Source organism: Balaenoptera physalus, assembly GCF_965194825.1.
Source record: "Balaenoptera physalus genome assembly, chromosome: 12".
In the NCBI taxonomy this organism is placed as follows: domain Eukaryota; kingdom Metazoa; phylum Chordata; class Mammalia; order Artiodactyla; family Balaenopteridae; genus Balaenoptera; species Balaenoptera physalus.
Genome location: NC_138897.1, coordinates 59,655,276 through 59,670,895, shown reverse-complemented (window position 1 = coordinate 59,670,895; position 15,620 = coordinate 59,655,276). Strand labels below are relative to the sequence as shown.

General features: G+C 45.3%; 1 protein-coding gene and 1 long non-coding RNA gene across 3 annotated transcripts; one reads left to right on the top strand and one right to left on the bottom strand.

The window, feature by feature from the left end:
* Positions 1-7,219: 7,219 nt before the first annotated feature.
* Positions 7,220-14,938, bottom strand: ADCYAP1 (adenylate cyclase activating polypeptide 1). 2 transcript variants are annotated; one of them, XM_082418748.1, is made up of 6 exons: positions 14,297-14,938; positions 13,860-13,970; positions 11,550-11,681; positions 11,006-11,104; positions 9,751-9,891; positions 7,220-8,667 (listed from the first exon to the last, which is right to left on the bottom strand). In XM_082418748.1, exons 2-6 carry the CDS (start codon positions 13,967-13,969, stop codon positions 8,604-8,606), a joined length of 546 nt encoding a protein of 181 aa, XP_082274874.1. In that variant the 5' UTR covers position 13,970; positions 14,297-14,938; the 3' UTR covers positions 7,220-8,603. The 2 variants fall into 2 exon arrangements, with proteins under 2 accessions (XP_082274874.1, XP_082274873.1); XM_082418747.1 differs by lacking the exon at positions 7,220-8,667 and having other exon boundaries at positions 8,702-9,891; positions 14,283-14,926.
* Positions 13,667-15,352, top strand: LOC309640288. Its single transcript, XR_014252165.1, has 2 exons — positions 13,667-13,893; positions 14,992-15,352. It is a non-coding gene; the product is annotated as an uncharacterized lncRNA (long non-coding RNA).
* The last annotated feature ends 268 nt before the right edge of the window (positions 15,353-15,620 follow it).

Below are 15,620 nucleotides of genomic sequence, written 5' to 3'. Positions count from 1 at the left end.
GCCCCCGCTCACTGCAACTAGAGGAAGCCTGCGCGCAGCAACGAAGACCCAACGCAGCCAAAAATAAATAAGTAAATAAATAAATAAATTTTTAAAAAAACAAAAAACAACAATGAGTTTAAAAAAAAAAAAAGAGTCATGTACCACAATGTTCACTGCAGCACTGTTTACAATAGCCAGGGAATGGAAGCAACCTGTGTCCATCGATAGATGAATGGATAAAGAAGATGTGGTACATATATACAATGGAATATTACTCAGCCATAATAAGAAATGAAATTGAGTTATTTGTCGTGAGGTGGATGGACCTAGAGTCTGTCATACAGAGTGAAGTAAGTCAGAAAGAGAAAAACAAATACCGTATGCTAACACATATATATGGAATCTAAAAAAAAAAAAATGGTTCTGATGAAGCTAGGGGCAGGACAGGAATAAAGACGCAGACGTAGAGAATGGACTTGAGGACACAGGGAGGGGGAAGGGTAAGCTGGGACGAAGTGAAAGAGTAGCATTGACATATATACCCTACCAAATGTAAAATAGATAACTAGTGGGAAGCAGCTGCATAGCACAGGGAGGTCAGCTCGGTGCTTTGTGACCACTTAGAGGGGTGGGACAAGGAGAGTGGGAGGGAGACACAAGAGGGAGGGGATATGGGGATATATGTATACATATATATAGTTGATTCACTTTATTATACAGCAGAAACTAACACAGCATTGTAAAGCAATTATACTCCAATAAAGATGTTAAAAAAAGAAAAAAAGATAGACTGACTATCAGCTTTAAAGTTTAAAAACAAAAAAACAGTAGTTCTCCCTTACTACATCTCAAACAAAGATCCAAGTAAGAAAAGACAGGATCCTTTCTCCATTACTGATGATACTAGAGGAAAACACACACTGATTAGATTTATGGGAAATCTAGAGGACTTGCTTTAGCAGCTTCAATATCCTTTTTCACCAGGATGCCTAGCAATCAGCAGATTGATCTGGTTCACATTTTTGTTTCTTCTCCTTCCCTCTTTCTAATTGAAGCACAATAAATAATCTCATGATCAGAAGACAGAATCTGCAAATGGGATCATCAGCTCCTTACATAATTATGAAAGTTATGTGAGCAAGATGTGCCCCTGCAAAATCACAATCCCAAGATAGCTTCCATCTAATTAATGCTAAGAGCATCATTTATTTCCCCAGCTCACTGTAGGACTGAGCATCTGGTTTCCACAGGCAAGTGTATGACACTAAAGAAGTCAGACGGCCTTTCTCTGATGCTCCCTATTTACACTCAAAGTGGGAGAACCAGAAGAGATCTTAGCAGGGGCTCATCCAAGAACATCTGCATATATAAGCGAGTTGGAAAATTCCCAACCACTCAAGAAAGTCTCATGTCCATTGTGTGAATGTGTTTCTTTTTTTTGTTTTAATTTCTCATCAAAGCTTAAATTTTGGAAACACACAAGTCAGTGCACAAGGTCAAATATACTTGGGGCCTTTAAGCAACTCCAAGGAATTTGGGCTCTAAATTGGTGGCCTATGTTTTCTCAGAAAACAAATCCATTTAGTCAACGGACAACTTCCAGTGAGCACCTACCATGTTGAAGTTCTGTGTTGCTGTTCCCATCTGTCACCTGAGAGTATAAGATTTATCACCTGCTAGGGTGAGAAGAGAATAAGAAAAACAAAGAGGGAAACAATCCTGCAGACCTCAAACAACCTCGGCACACAAACACTGGGTATTCAAAGGAATATGCTTTGACTCAATCACTCAAAAAGTATTTGTTGCTGTCAAAATCCTTCCTAATATCCAACCAAAATACTTCATGTTATACCTTAAATTATTTTTTTCCTAGTGTCTAAATAGAGAATAATCATTCACCAACTTCATGGAATTAATTTCAGTTCAACATGTAGTGACTGAGTGTCCATTATGTGCCAGAAACTACAGGCCCTAAGCGTTAGAAGTTGAATAATTATGGTCCTTAGGTTCTCATCCTATCAGCAAAAGATGTGTATGCATGTCTAGTAATATGAAGAAATGCAGCAGGAAAACAGAGAAAGGAGCTAGTCCTTCCTTGAAAGATTAGTAGCATTTCACCAGGGGATTAAAAAAGGATAGAAGAGCGTTCTAGAGAGAGGGACCCACAAATAGAAGGTGATAGGTGAGAAGAGAAAGGTAGGTTAGAGGGAAATTATTAAAGACATGCTAAAGACTTTGGACTCCATCCAATAGGCCAGAAGAAATCATAAAAATTTTTTCAAGCCAGTAGAAGGAGGTAAGATAACCAGGATTTTATCTTAGATAGATCATTCTGGAGGCAGAGGAGAATGACTAGGAAGAAGTAAGGAGCCAAAGTGTTAGGAGGCTACTGTAAAAACAGCAAAAGGTTATGTGAATATGGAGTTCCGCAGAAGATAGGATTGGAAAATCCGTTAAGACTTACTGGCCGATTAAATAAATGGAGTAAAGAGGAGGAAAAGGAAGAGAAGAATACTCTGAAGTATTTAGATTGGGTAACATGATGGATAATGATGTCAAAAACAGAGAGGAGGAATAAATGTGGATAATGATTCATTTGGAACATACTGAGCTTGGGGTACCTAGCGAGCTTGGACATCCAGGTGAATATGTCAGTTGGACATTTGAACTCTCACAAGGACTGTAGGGGTGGGCGCATCAGAACATCATAGATGTTCACCTACTGAAGGACATCTCGGTTGCTCCCAAGTTTTGGCAATTATGAATAAACACTCTCTAAGCATTTGTGTGCAGGTTTTTGTGTGGTCATAAGTTGTTAACTCCTTTGGACAAATTCCAAGGAGCCTGATTGCTGAATCTTATGGTAAGAGTATGTTTAGTTTTGTAAAAAAAACAGCCAAACTATCTTGCAAAGTGGTTCTCTATTGAGTTTTATCACAGGTTTCATGGGTACAGGGAAAGGCAGGATTTCAAAAAAGTTTCAGAGCAGAGCAGTTCTAAGATGCTAGTGGTTCAGCGAAGTAGCAGAGTTGATGGCAAAGGATGGTGAGGGTCCTCACAGGATATTTCTTACTATAATTAAAAGCAGTTACTGGGTTTACTTCTAGATGTTTTACAACATTTAAACATTAAAGTAAAATTTTAGCAGAGACTGTGAAGGCTTTGGAACACTGGGGTAATGGAAGCTGTAACACTTCCTTTTGGCTGGAACTTCTGCAGACCAGTTTTAACACTCTCCTGATTTATGAAGAAAAAATACCCAGCCAGTATGATTCGGGTGTCCATGACTTGCAACACAGGTCTTAACTTACAAACAACAAACAAAACTGGCTTAAGCAATGAAGGGGATTTATGGGCTTATTTAACAGGAACGTTTAGTTCAGGCTTCAGGGTTTGTTTGATTCAAGGGCTCAATGTTGTTTTCAGGGACGTGTTTCTTCCTATCACTCCTGTCTGTCTTTCATGGTGTCAGTTCCATTGCGAGGCTGGCTTCTTATATGTTGTGTTAAATCATACACCACGCCATTCAGAAGGAAAAAAAGAACTTCTTTCCTAGAAGCTTCCAGCAAAAAAAAAAAATCTCTAATCCCACTATCCTGAAATGGGTAACATGTCAAGCCCTGAATTGTGGTCAGGGGGGACAATTATCCTGATTAGTTACATCTAGAAGTGCAGTTTGCATCCCATAAAAGCCAAGAGCTGCATGAGGGACCTGTGTTCAAGAGTAAATCCCGGTAGTTAAAAAGAGGAGGGCAAATGTGTGCAGATGCATACCATATTGTCTGTTTTCTTTTAGGTTTATAGATAATAGTCCTCCCTGAATTAGGATTCTGTAATATATAGCAAAGATATAGCTAGAAGAAAATAAACTTAGACCAGATGACATCACCTACCACAATGTTCCACTGTTGTTAAAAAATGTCTTTCTTTATGTGCCTTTTCCTGTCTATGAACTTACGCTCCAAATCACATTTCTGTTGATGGGAGAAGTTTGACAGCTGCAGATAACTACCCCGTTAATTATCACTTTGAGAGCAGTCCAGTTCCCAGTGTTTCTCAAGAAATCCCTTTTCCTTTATTCTAGGAAAAAGTATGACTTTCCTGAGGCGTAAGGTGAATTCCCTCTAATTTGGAAATACAATTCTCCTTTATCAGGATGAAAAACTTAAGGCCTGGTGGCTTGAGTCTGTCGCAGCCTTTTGCCTACATACGAATTTAAAGTTCATTTTATCTTATCGCGGAAACACACCTAATTAATTTGGCATTCTTTTCTATGTAGCTTTTCCTGGAGTAAGATCTAGTTTGATTTACAATGAACACCTAATTAATAAGTTAATTTCACTTCCTACATACACTTTGTAGCTGTCCTATTAGACTAAGGGGAAATGTCAAGGTGAATTCTGCAAGTCCTCTGGTTATTTCCATCACTCAAAAGAGGTATTTATTATGTTCCCAGAAGTGTGTTGGGCATTAACGTGCATTTTGTCATCCACGACTTTCAGGAGGTCATGGAGCTGGGGAGACAAGCCAGGCACTTACAAAACACTTCAGGAACAGGGCAGAGCAGCGTGGAATTAAAGATCAGAAGTACTGCTGCAGAGAGTAAGGGTCACCGGAAACAAGTGCAAGGATGGTGGTGGAGGTATCAATATGTTACTCAGAGAGGCTGAGGAAGATCCCTAAAAAAGGAGGGTGTGAGTCAGCCCTTACAGAATATTTAGGTTGGGTTAGTTTGAGAAAGGACATTCCGGCCACAGAGGAATTGTGGGAGATGAAAAGGAGCATTCAAGTCTCCAAGACCGATAAGAACTTGTCCTTCTAAAGAAGAAGGATCGTGTTGGGTCCAGAGTATGAGGAACTTTGGACCCTGTGACAGTGGAGGCTACCCCAGAACATCAGAGGGATAAAAAGAAGGAGCTAAAGCTACCTGGTTGAAGGGAAAATGACCAAGGGCAGGCTGACCTGTTACGAACCAGCATAGGAAGCCAGTGGTGAGGCCGAAAGAGAAGCAGGCATCTTCCCTCTTCAAAGAAGGGTTCCAAAGAAAGAGAAGAGCTCAGACTTGATGTTGGTCCCCAGTCTTGTAACAGTGTGAACAGTAGGGTTGAGTGTGAGGTCAGCGGAGCCTCCAAGTAAAATCATCTTGTAAACAGTTGGGGGGACACATTCAAGCCAAATTTGGACATAATGCAATTGCAAGTTGACTTCTGGATCCGCAGTTACTGCCAGCTAGCTGCGTGGGTTCTATTATTTCATTAATCTCTCAGTCATGTGATTGAACTACTTAGACTCTATTTACAGGATCACTTCTTCCAGAAGCTCCTCTAACAGAGAGGTCCAACCAGAACGTTTAAGTAAAATAATGCTAACTATGGACTTAGTGACCTAAAGAAAATATTACAACTTCCCAAGAACCTAATGTCCATCCTGGGAGAATACAGCTTATTGATATATTTATTACTGTGTACAGATAGCATAACCTGTTGCTTATTAATATGAAAAAAAATAGTCCCAGCACACACATGTGCCTACATATGTTGCCAAATTCTAGATCTAGACAGTCTCAAACTTTATTGCCCATTAATCTACGGTTTTTATTTAAAATGCAGATTCACGGATTCTGGTGAAGCCCTGAAATCTGCATTATTAACAAGTTCCCCCATGTGATCCTGTTGCAGAAAAATATTCTTTCAAAACATACTAGCTTAACTCCCACGTGTTAGTTAGGCTCTCTCAACCAGTGTGCCTGGTCCATTTTAGGTGTTCAGTAAATACATACTGTATTGAATCAATGTGTCCCCAGCCCTATCACCAATAGGGCACATCTGATGACTTCTTGGGTACCTAAATATATCAATCCCTCCAAGGAAAAACCATCATTTGAGTTAACCCACGTAAGAGAATATAGAAAGTTGCTAAATACAATTAACTTCACTTGAAGTCAGCCAGTCTGGGGCTTATTTCTATTTTCTCAACAAGTCATTAGCCCTCAACCAAATAAATTAGGTTCATTTTTCTTCATTCTTCCACTTAGCACACTAGCATACCATATATATACATATATATATATATATATATATATATATATACACACACATATATATATGTGTGTGTATATATATATATATATGTATATATATGTATATATATACTCAGCAACTCCATGGGGGGGGGGGGCGCGGCAGAGGGGGCAGTTTAAAGATGGAGAAGAAAAACTCCTTATCCAATAAAATCCAATGTAAATATGAATTTTACTGTTCATTTTTTTAGATACACTACAAATGAGACCTCTAGATCATAAGCTCCTCCTTATATGATTCTGGGCCTTGAATACTGAGCTAAGTTCTAAAGATCGTTTTTGAATCCTTGCAGATCTTTTACTGGTCCTTTAATATTATTGTGATGTATTTATTGATTTATTAATTGTATGCATTAATATTTAGGATGAAAATTTGGCAATTTAAATTAAATTGTATGTGACTTATTATAAGTGACTTTTATTACATTTTTTTAACCCAGAAATAGCAAGGGCTCCAAAATAAACACCACTGAGAAATCTATGGGAATTTCATATGAAGGCTTTGCTTTAAAGTTTGTTAATATGACTAAAAAGAAATCCACAAATGACTTTTCACATTTTGTCCTGGACTTCAAAGTACATTTTCTTTTAAAGATATTTAATTAACTCTTTGCTTACTCATATCCTTTTTCCTTCTGCCCAAAGCATTTTAATCAGAGACAGTTGTTTATAGATCTCTAAGCATATTTTTAAACCTCCAAAGTTAAGTCATTTTTATACAGAATTTTATGGAGACCAATTTAGTGTGCAGAGTTACTTACAAAATAACAATGTTAGATTTCTATTTCAAAGGTGTAATTAATACCCAGTTACTATCTCCCACCACTGGATAGCAACTTTCTGAATACTGAGCAATGTATTTACACACTAGGGGATGGAAATTAATCTAAATTGGGCATCCTATAAAGGTTCCAATATCTTCACCTATTTATGAGCTTAGTATCTTCTTAGGCGTCTCCATCTGAGAAGCTACTTTAAATTTTTAGTCGAATTCAGTAACCCATCAAGCAGATATTATAGTACAATTTATGAAAATACATGGATGATTAGATAGATATTCCAGACATGAAAAATCTTACGGTTGCTAAAGAAAATACTTTAAGAGATTTTAAAGTAGTTATTTCCTGAATGTCTTTTTTCCCCACACATTAGACGAAGTTGCATTGTTTATAAAAATTTATTCATACAAATTTTACACACTTTATATAACAGTTATCAAAGTCCTAATTATAGATATCATGTGTGTAATAATACTCGGGTAAGATGTTTTTATAATCAGTTGCACATAAAATAAGAGCTTCAAGACTAACATCTATCTAAATTATCACTATTTCATAAATCTGCTCCAGGTTAGTAAGGCTCTTGGCATTTCTAAAAAGTATACAAAAGATTAAACTGGGTGATCACTGTAAATGCTTGCAACTAGCCACGGGAACACTAAATAAGACTTCGTAAAGAAAAGGTTAACTAGAGACCTGTTTCACCACTAACAGCTGACACAAATACAGAAAACTCTGCCCATTATCCAAGAAACAAATAATTAAGACTAAAATGCAAGCCGATGTGTTGCAGCATTGTAGGGCCACTAAATAGCCATCTGTGATTCGTGGCGATTTAAAAGGCGAAGAAAGGCACTAAAGCTGCAAACTGCATCCCGTGTCACATTGCCTGAGGAGACTGCAGAATTAAAGAAAGATTGATTCTGTACACAGGACTCAGGCATAGATCGAATGCCTCTGTGCTTTCACTGTTTGCAATGTGATCTCCTGGCAGCATCCATCCCGCCTGGGAATGCAAATCCAAGTCAGTTTTCTTTGATTTATGACTTCATACTGATCAAATCCGTAAAGGAAAAGGAAAGGTCCTTTAAACTTTACAAGCTAATGTTTAATCTCTTCTTGTTTTGTTTTGTTTTTTTTTTTCAAAAGAACTTGGGCCTGAAATTTGGGAGTTTGGCTGGCTGGTTTGCCTGTTGTTGCTTGATCTGGTTGCTGGGTGAAGGTTCTTTTGTTTATTGAGATTACTTGACAGGTTCAAGGAATTGATAGGAAACAGACAGACATGCTTTCTGTAGCCAAGAAAGAATACAAGGGGACATTCTCAGGGCCTGTTGGAGCTTGCTTACCTCACTCTTGACCACAAATATAAGATAGTACTCATACATATGAAGATGAGGTTTAAATGATTTATCAGTTAGTACAACTGACCAACATGTGAACACTACACATTCTAATATGACAAAGGTTGGTTTTATGAAATAAATTTTACTAAGCAATAAGCCATAATGTAGAAAAATACATTTTACCTACAAACTCAATCAACAAGAAACAAAAGATTCATATTTAGTGCATAATTACTTAGTGGTAACTACACAAGGTTTCCTACACTTTACAATAAGTGCTAGCATCAAACAACAAAAAAATTAAGAAGCATTACAAGTTTAAGAGAAGTGAATGAAAAATGGTAAACAGTACTTTAAAAACTGGTGTGAGAGGGTGGGAAAGAAGAGTCTTCAGAAAACCACAAAAGAAAAGTGTGGCTCCTACAGAGCAGGGTTCAAAGGGGAGGATCCTGGCCATTTCACAAGATGAGAAGCATGGACAGCACTGGAGAAAAACACATTGTACTTTGCATCCATTTCCAATACCCAGCGCCCAAAGTCAGGCAGGCAGGGGACTACGGTGGGACTCGGCTTATGCCCAGCTCCCAGGCCTGGGGCAGCCCCCAGCCAGTCCCTCTCCAGGAGGGTCCTCCTCCTACTGCTTTACGCTCTGCCTTTTCCAATATTCCTACATTTCCTTCACTTTGTTCCAATTGCCCTAACCTTGGAATATTGGGGTCCCTGAAAGTACAGAAAAGGGAGCTTCCTATTCAAGTCTCCCTTCTCTGTACAGTCCAATTCCTCCCCCAGGGAGTGGTATGAATCCTGGGGAGAAGCGCAATTTGGATCCGGAGAATTTCCTTCTGGGATGAGAGTCTGAAGAGAAACAAATACACATAAAAATAGAATCCAAGAAAGCAGAAGTATTGGAATTGCCACCCAGCGAGGGGGACAGTGGCTAGTTGAGTCCAGCTGGGATTGAAGCAGCCTGCCCCAAAGACTCACTGGGAAAGAGTGCCCTTCAGCAATTCTCCCAAATCATTACTCAAAATCTCCCTGGAGCAGGGCATCACTGTTTATGTACAGTAGCAAATGGTCGGTATTAATATCTTCAGGCCTGTAGTGGATAAAAATACTATCCTTTTAATTCCAGTTTACAAAAATAGGAGTAATATTCAAAACAATGATTGTCTATTTTTCTATTTATTTTATATAAAAACAAACAGCTCAGGCGAACTTTCAATCCTTGTGCACACTTTGAACTGCTTTCGATTATACTTTTATATATATATTCTTAATATATATTTGTAATATATATATATCAATATCAATCATTGGTCCACAAAGTATATCTGTGCATTCTCTAGTGCTTTGTAAAAAGAAAAACAATATTATTATCAAAATATTCATTTAATGGCTTTACTTCATACATAAATACATGTTTGGACAGAACACAAGAGCGATGACTGTTCAGTCAGTTGGGAAAATGACTTTTCAGTGTGTCAGGGTTGTATACACAGGGTAGCTGGTAACTCATCGCTACAAATACGCTATTCGCCGTCCTTTGTTTTTAACCCTTTGTTTGTACCTTTTCCCTAGGACGGCCGCCAAATATTTCTTAACAGCCATTTGTTTCCGGTAGCGGCTGTAGCTGTCAGTGAAGATTCCGTCCGAGTGGCGCTTGGAGAGCGGCTCCGAGTCGTCGTCCGCGCCGCCGCCCAGGTTCCCACTGCAAGGAAAGGGGTCGGGAAGAGGGTGGCGGGGCGGGAGACACAGGTTGAATAGTTGCGGGAGGCAGACGGGCCCCACCCCAAGCGGGAGTCTTCAGGGAGGGCGCCGGCTCTCAGCGCCCACCGCGCCGCCTTGCTCGGCCAGAGAGCAGCCTGAGGGAGGGCTGCGAGGGGAACCCTCACTCCTCCCTCCCCATCGACGATCTTGGGGTACTAAGTCCTTACAGAATGGGCCCCAGATGAGGTCCGGGCCAAAGGCAAGCGACTTAAGGCCAACCTCTCTCCAAACGCTGCCCTCTGAGATTTGACCATCCGTGCTTTTGCGCTCAATCGTCCTGACCGTTCCTGGCACACCCCCACCCGCCCCCACGTACAGAGAAAATAACCGAAGAGCCCTAAATTTCACGTTGGCTGCTGCCGTGGAGTTTACATCGATCCCGCAATTCCTAGTGAGACATGAACACTCCTCTCCTGCGCGCTAAATTGAAAAACGTGATAATAATATAAGTCGACAGGCTGTAGGCAATATTTTTCATCGCATGAATTATTAATTGCGGAAAATGTAATCTTTTGTCCCATGGGCTTTATTAAAATGTTGCCTTCTGCGAGAGATGCTCCACGCAAGCCCTGTGCTCTGGGTTTGTCTGGCACGAGCAAAAACTGTTTCCCTAAGTGTCCAAATCTGAGGATTTGTTTGTTTCGAATTGAATTTACAGTGAAAGAAAAATGAGGAAAGAAAAAGTCATGCTTAGAGGATATCCTAGCCAATCGTCCCACGAAGCTTGAAGGTTCTGAAGGCCTTGGGGGGGAGGGGGGCTTTTTCTTTTTTTCAATTATTCAAAACGGATCAGATACCCCTGGTTTCCTGCCTTCTCCCTTCCTCGCCCAGTTCCCGAGCTTTCTGGCCAAACTTAAGGCGCGGTCTCCGAACCTTAGTCTGCGTCCGGGAGCTGGCCCGGCAGACCCTGCGGCGCAGACGCACCCTCGGCCCCACGTGCACGCACGGACGTAGAAGCTGCACCGCCCGCCCAGCGCGCGTTGGCACAGATACCCACCCTGGCGCGCGCGGGGGCGCGTCATTACGCGCGGGTTAACTCTTTCGCAAACTCTTACCCCACGCCCTTGGCCGTGAGCGTCTGCAGGTACTTCCTGGCGGACAGCTGGTCCAGCACTTTGCGGTAGGCCTTGTTAAGGATCCCGTGGGCCAAATCTCTAACAAGGAGGCAAAGTGCGCACCTGGGGTCACTGACTGTCCCCAAGTGGCAGCCCCGGGTCCCCAGCTGGGCACGCACGCCCCCCGCTGCTCCGGGAGGCTGCCGGGGAAAACCCCAGAGGCAAGGCACTCGGGAATGACTCTTGGGATGTTCCCGTGAGTGTCAGGAACCGGAGTTCGTCCTGCCCTCCGGGGACCGCAGGTGTGGAGCGCGGCCGGGGCGCGCAGTCACTGCCACTCCTTGGGCCACGGACCTTTCAGTCCCCACGCGGCCCTCATGTCCACACAAACCGGCCCGCTACTAACTTTCTCTCGCTCTCGTGGGAACCATCCCGGGAGAGGAGAGGCTTGAGGGCTTTTATGAAAAAGAACCTATTCGATGGGCCACCCCCTGCCCCTTTCTCCCTCCCAGTCCTGGGCCGGCGCGGGGCCGCGCGGTGGTACCTTTCCTCCGCCGGGTAGTAGAGCGCGTCGGCGTCGCGCAGCGCGGAGGCGGGGCTCCCCACGCCGGGTGGATCCGAGTCATAGAAGTCCTGCAGCGGGTTTCCGTCCTCGTCGTACGCCTCGTCCTCTGGCCTGCAGGGGTAGCCGGGGGCACAAGGAGTGGTCAGTACAGGTCGCTCCCTGGCTCTGCGAGGACCCAAAGATCCCTAGGGGCTCTCACGATTTTCCTTCTTCCTAAAGACGCCCCTCGGAGAACTGCCTCTTCTTCTAGGACAGGGGTGCGGGTAGAAGTAGGAGGAGAAAACTACACCCAACAGAAATTCCCACCCCTCCTCTCGCGGGTGCAGGGTCGCCCTGCCCGGGCCACGGCCTCAACGGGCACTGGGAAGCCGAGGCGTCTGCGCCGACCTCGCACACCTGGCCACGGAGGAGGACCGCTCGGCTCCCGGCCTGGCGCTTGAGCCTCCGTCCACAAGCAGCAGTGGGCGGAGATGAGAAGGGCTCTAGGAGAGAGACGCTGGCCACGCGAAGACCGGATGGGGGAGGCCGGGAGCCAGAGAGGGTGGATGGCTGGGGAGTCCGGCGGCCAACGCCAGCAGCCACCCCCACCCAGCCTCCGAGCCCAGGGGAGTCCTTCCCCGCGCAGATGTAGGTCACGGAGAACCTCCGGCTTCTATTTTGGGCGGGAGAGGATCTGGCAGGAACATGAGTAATAGATGCCCCTAAACTTAACCTGTTTGGCTGCGGCTCATTCTGTGGCATGTCCGCGCCCTCCGGTACCTCTTGCCCGGAGAAAGTGCCAGGCACACGGGACTTTGAAAATAGCTGGGGGTGAAATTGGGCTTTTAAGTCCAGTAAGTAGATAGTTCGCGCTAATATGTTAGCGGTGGCGGGGCGGCGGGACAGCATCTCAACCCAGAGGCAAAGGGAAAGGGTCAAAGGGTCAACAGGGGACCGAGAGACAACGATCTCACTGTCGCCCTTACCTACCGCCTCAATCCTTGATATAGGACGGGAGAGGTAGGTTAGTATACACAATTCACTCGCTTTCGGCCGCTGGAGAGACTGGGAAAGCGGCCAAGGCAAGTAGCGCGCTTTAGGAGGGGTTAGCCATACTTCATTACTCCGCTCGCCTTTCCTCCATCCGTGGAGAGGTAGGGGTAAGGCATCGCTGCGCTCGCCCCACACCCAGCCTTTCCTCGGCGACGCGCCTCTCTGCCCTGGCCCGGCTGCTCGGAGTCTCCGGGTCTTTCTGGGCACTTCCACCCCGTACCCCGTACCCAGATGCTGGAATCCTAATACCGAAGCCAGAACCCATCTCTCCGGCCAAATCAATGGTCAGCGACCCCTAAGGAGATCATTCTTGGGCGCGGCTCGGAGGAGCAGCTTTGCAGGCAGGACGCGCGCTCCTCGCCGCCGGGAGCCCGGCGCACAGCGGAGTGCCGATGCTGCGCTGCGCGGCGAGCTTCCACTCTCCCGCTGACAGGCCCGGGACTCTGGGGCTGCGGCGGGGAACCCGGGCAGCGCCGACCGATTAGAAACCAGGAATTAAGGGGCGGGGGGAAGCCAGGGTTACTCCTGCCTGGGGTGGGTAGGGCTGCCCTCCCAGTACTGCCTGCCAGCTTGCTTTCTGTTCCTCCTTTGCATCCATTTCATCTATTTCCCCCTCCCTCATCTTTGTTTTCCTTCTCTCAAATCGCTTCTTCTTAACTCTACCCGGCCAACACTCCCTCTCCCCAAGACTCAAAATGCAGTTGGAAAACCTATCACTTGAGAGGAAGCTCTTCCAGTAGAAAGAATTCGAATTGAGGTGAGAAGGAGAGTAGAGGAGAGAGAGGGAGACCCCGCCCCGATAGTCCCGAACAAGCTGTAACAAAGCAAAGACCACGGGAGCTTCACTCTCACCCCACCCCCACCCCCAAACTGGCTCCGGAAGCCAAAGTTCTCCTAACTCAAGCTAAGAATAGGGAAAAGAAGTCAACTCAGGGCCCGGCCCTGCCCCCCTCCCGTGGGAGGGGTTGGGGGAGGGGAGGTTTCTCCAGCCCGCCGAAGTGCGCTCTGTCCACCCGGGCCCCGCGGCTGCGGCGGGCTGGGGGAGGGGGGCCGAGGCCCAGTGGAGTCTGCCGGGATCCTCCCGCTGAGCCACGGCCAGTGACCTGCGGCCGGACCCAGGCTGGCGGCGGTGCAGTGGGGGCGCGTGGGGAGGTGGTGGTCGTAGCCTGACCGAGGAACTGCAGGAGGGCGACCACGAGGAGGTGTCGGGGGAAGGGAAGCCCCAGCCTCAGCTCAGCTCGGGTGGCCAGCACCTACCTGATCCCAGGAAACCGGAGTCCGGCGGCGGCCGGTGAGCAATAGACGCTGCTGTGCATTATTATCCCGTAGACCAGCAGGGCCAGCCTCACTCCGCTACACATGGTCATTCTGCGCAGGACGCGAAAGAGAGCACACAGCAGTCAGAACGCCCCTGGCCTTCCACCCTCCGACCCCTAGAAACTCCCTGAACTGAGGGAGGGACGGCGCTCACCTCCGACTCCCAGTATTGAATACGGCTTAATGACAGCCGGCGCGCCCCGCCACTTCCTTCTCGCTATAGTTAGAAAATATATGTATATACCCAATGCCCAATAACTCGCCAGATCTGGTACGAAGGAAAGCTAACTCGTACCCTGATGCTGGCGAAAGAATTAGCAGTCAGGTGAGTTGTTTGGTTTGGTAAGATTTTTTTCCCCTTACCATTCAACTCTTACCGCTGCCAGGAGAGGGTTTGCTGCCAAGTAGGACGGCGGGCAAAGGGCTTCTCCAAGTTTCTGCGCTGGAGTCACAACCCAAGAGGCATCACCGTCTGGCGTTAGTGTCTGAGCAGAAGCCGCAGCAACGAGCAGGAGGAGCTGAGGGACTTGTTTGCTGAGGCCAGTATTCTATTCAAAAGTTTGTAGACGCTCAGAACTAGGAGGGAGCGTGACACCGAGACAAGGGGGCGAGGAGAGAGATGCAGAAGGAAGAAAGAGGAGGCGACGAGTTAAGAGGGGTGGGGGACAAAGTGGCCTTAAGTCCACGGAGAGAAAGAAGTGATAAGGAAAGAGGGAAAGTCTTAGAAGGAGACGAAGGAAAGAGAGAGGGCCGCGACGCAGCCGGCGTCTGTGGGAGCCGCTCGGTCAGGCAGCTGCGCGAGTCGGCAGCGCCTTCTCTGCTCAGAAGTCCCTCTGGCTGCGTCTGAAGCTGCGGCTTCTTCTGCTGCTGCCGGTGGTTACAGAGGTGACCGGCCCTCTGCTCCTATTTATATGTGCAGTTAGCAGAAATCTATCCGAACATGGTTTTGGAAGAGGCTTCTTTGTCAACATCTGTCTGCCTATGGCCTTTAAGTACAGAATATTTTGTTGCACTGTTGCGCTCCGATTTTTATTCATGGAATGACTTCCTTTTTTTTTTTTTTTTTTTTCAGTCACGTAATGATCGGGTATCAGAAAAAGACGTCAGCATCCTAGTCCCTCAAGGAACATATTAACTATTCTGTGCCGTCCTCTTGGATAAGATCCGGAGTCATCGACTTCTCGTAAACACCTTTCACTCATACAGTACAATTTTAAAGAAGTTTAATTATTTTGATTGTTTTCAATTTTACCCACTTCTCAAGGATGGGTAAAGAATTCATAGAATTTTGAGAATGGTGAAAATCATGTTTTTAACTATGTCCCTCTTATTTCTTTTTGCTTTTTCATCAAGCCCCAGCAATCAGAGCTCTGAGCTCTGGAATTAAGCACCATCAAGCCCTCCTATTAATAAATTTAATTTAGATCTCCTAATTTCTTGCGTATGTTCTTTTAGATAGACAATTAAATGTGGAAGTCGTTTTGTTTTTAAAGGGAAGTCTTGGAGGATTTTCAGTAAATCGCTAATGAGTCTGGCTGTCGTTGACAGTCTGGCTCTGAGTAGAATTGATTAGAGTTAAAGCCGCGTCCGGAGCGCGGCCTGTGGAGCTGTCCAGGCTTGGAGTGCTGAACTGTTTGGTCGCAGATGCTGCAAACACTGAGAATTGCCACTAGTTTAATTTTTCACCAGAGCCTCTGAAGA

Bases quoted from the DNA above. Each gene is read 5' to 3' on its own strand.
- ADCYAP1 (XM_082418748.1), bottom strand. From the start codon at position 13,969: ATGACCATGTGTAGCGGAGTGAGGCTGGCCCTGCTGGTCTACGGGATA. The intron at 9,892-11,005 runs GTAAGAGTTTGC...CTTTCCTTGCAG, and splicing joins CTCACGGCCAAGGGCGTGGG to TGGGAACCTGGGCGGCGGCG. The intron at 8,668-9,750 runs GTACAAACAAAG...GTTTTTCTCCAG, and splicing joins GCGGCCGTCCTAGGGAAAAG to TGCTGTCCATGCTTCTCATC.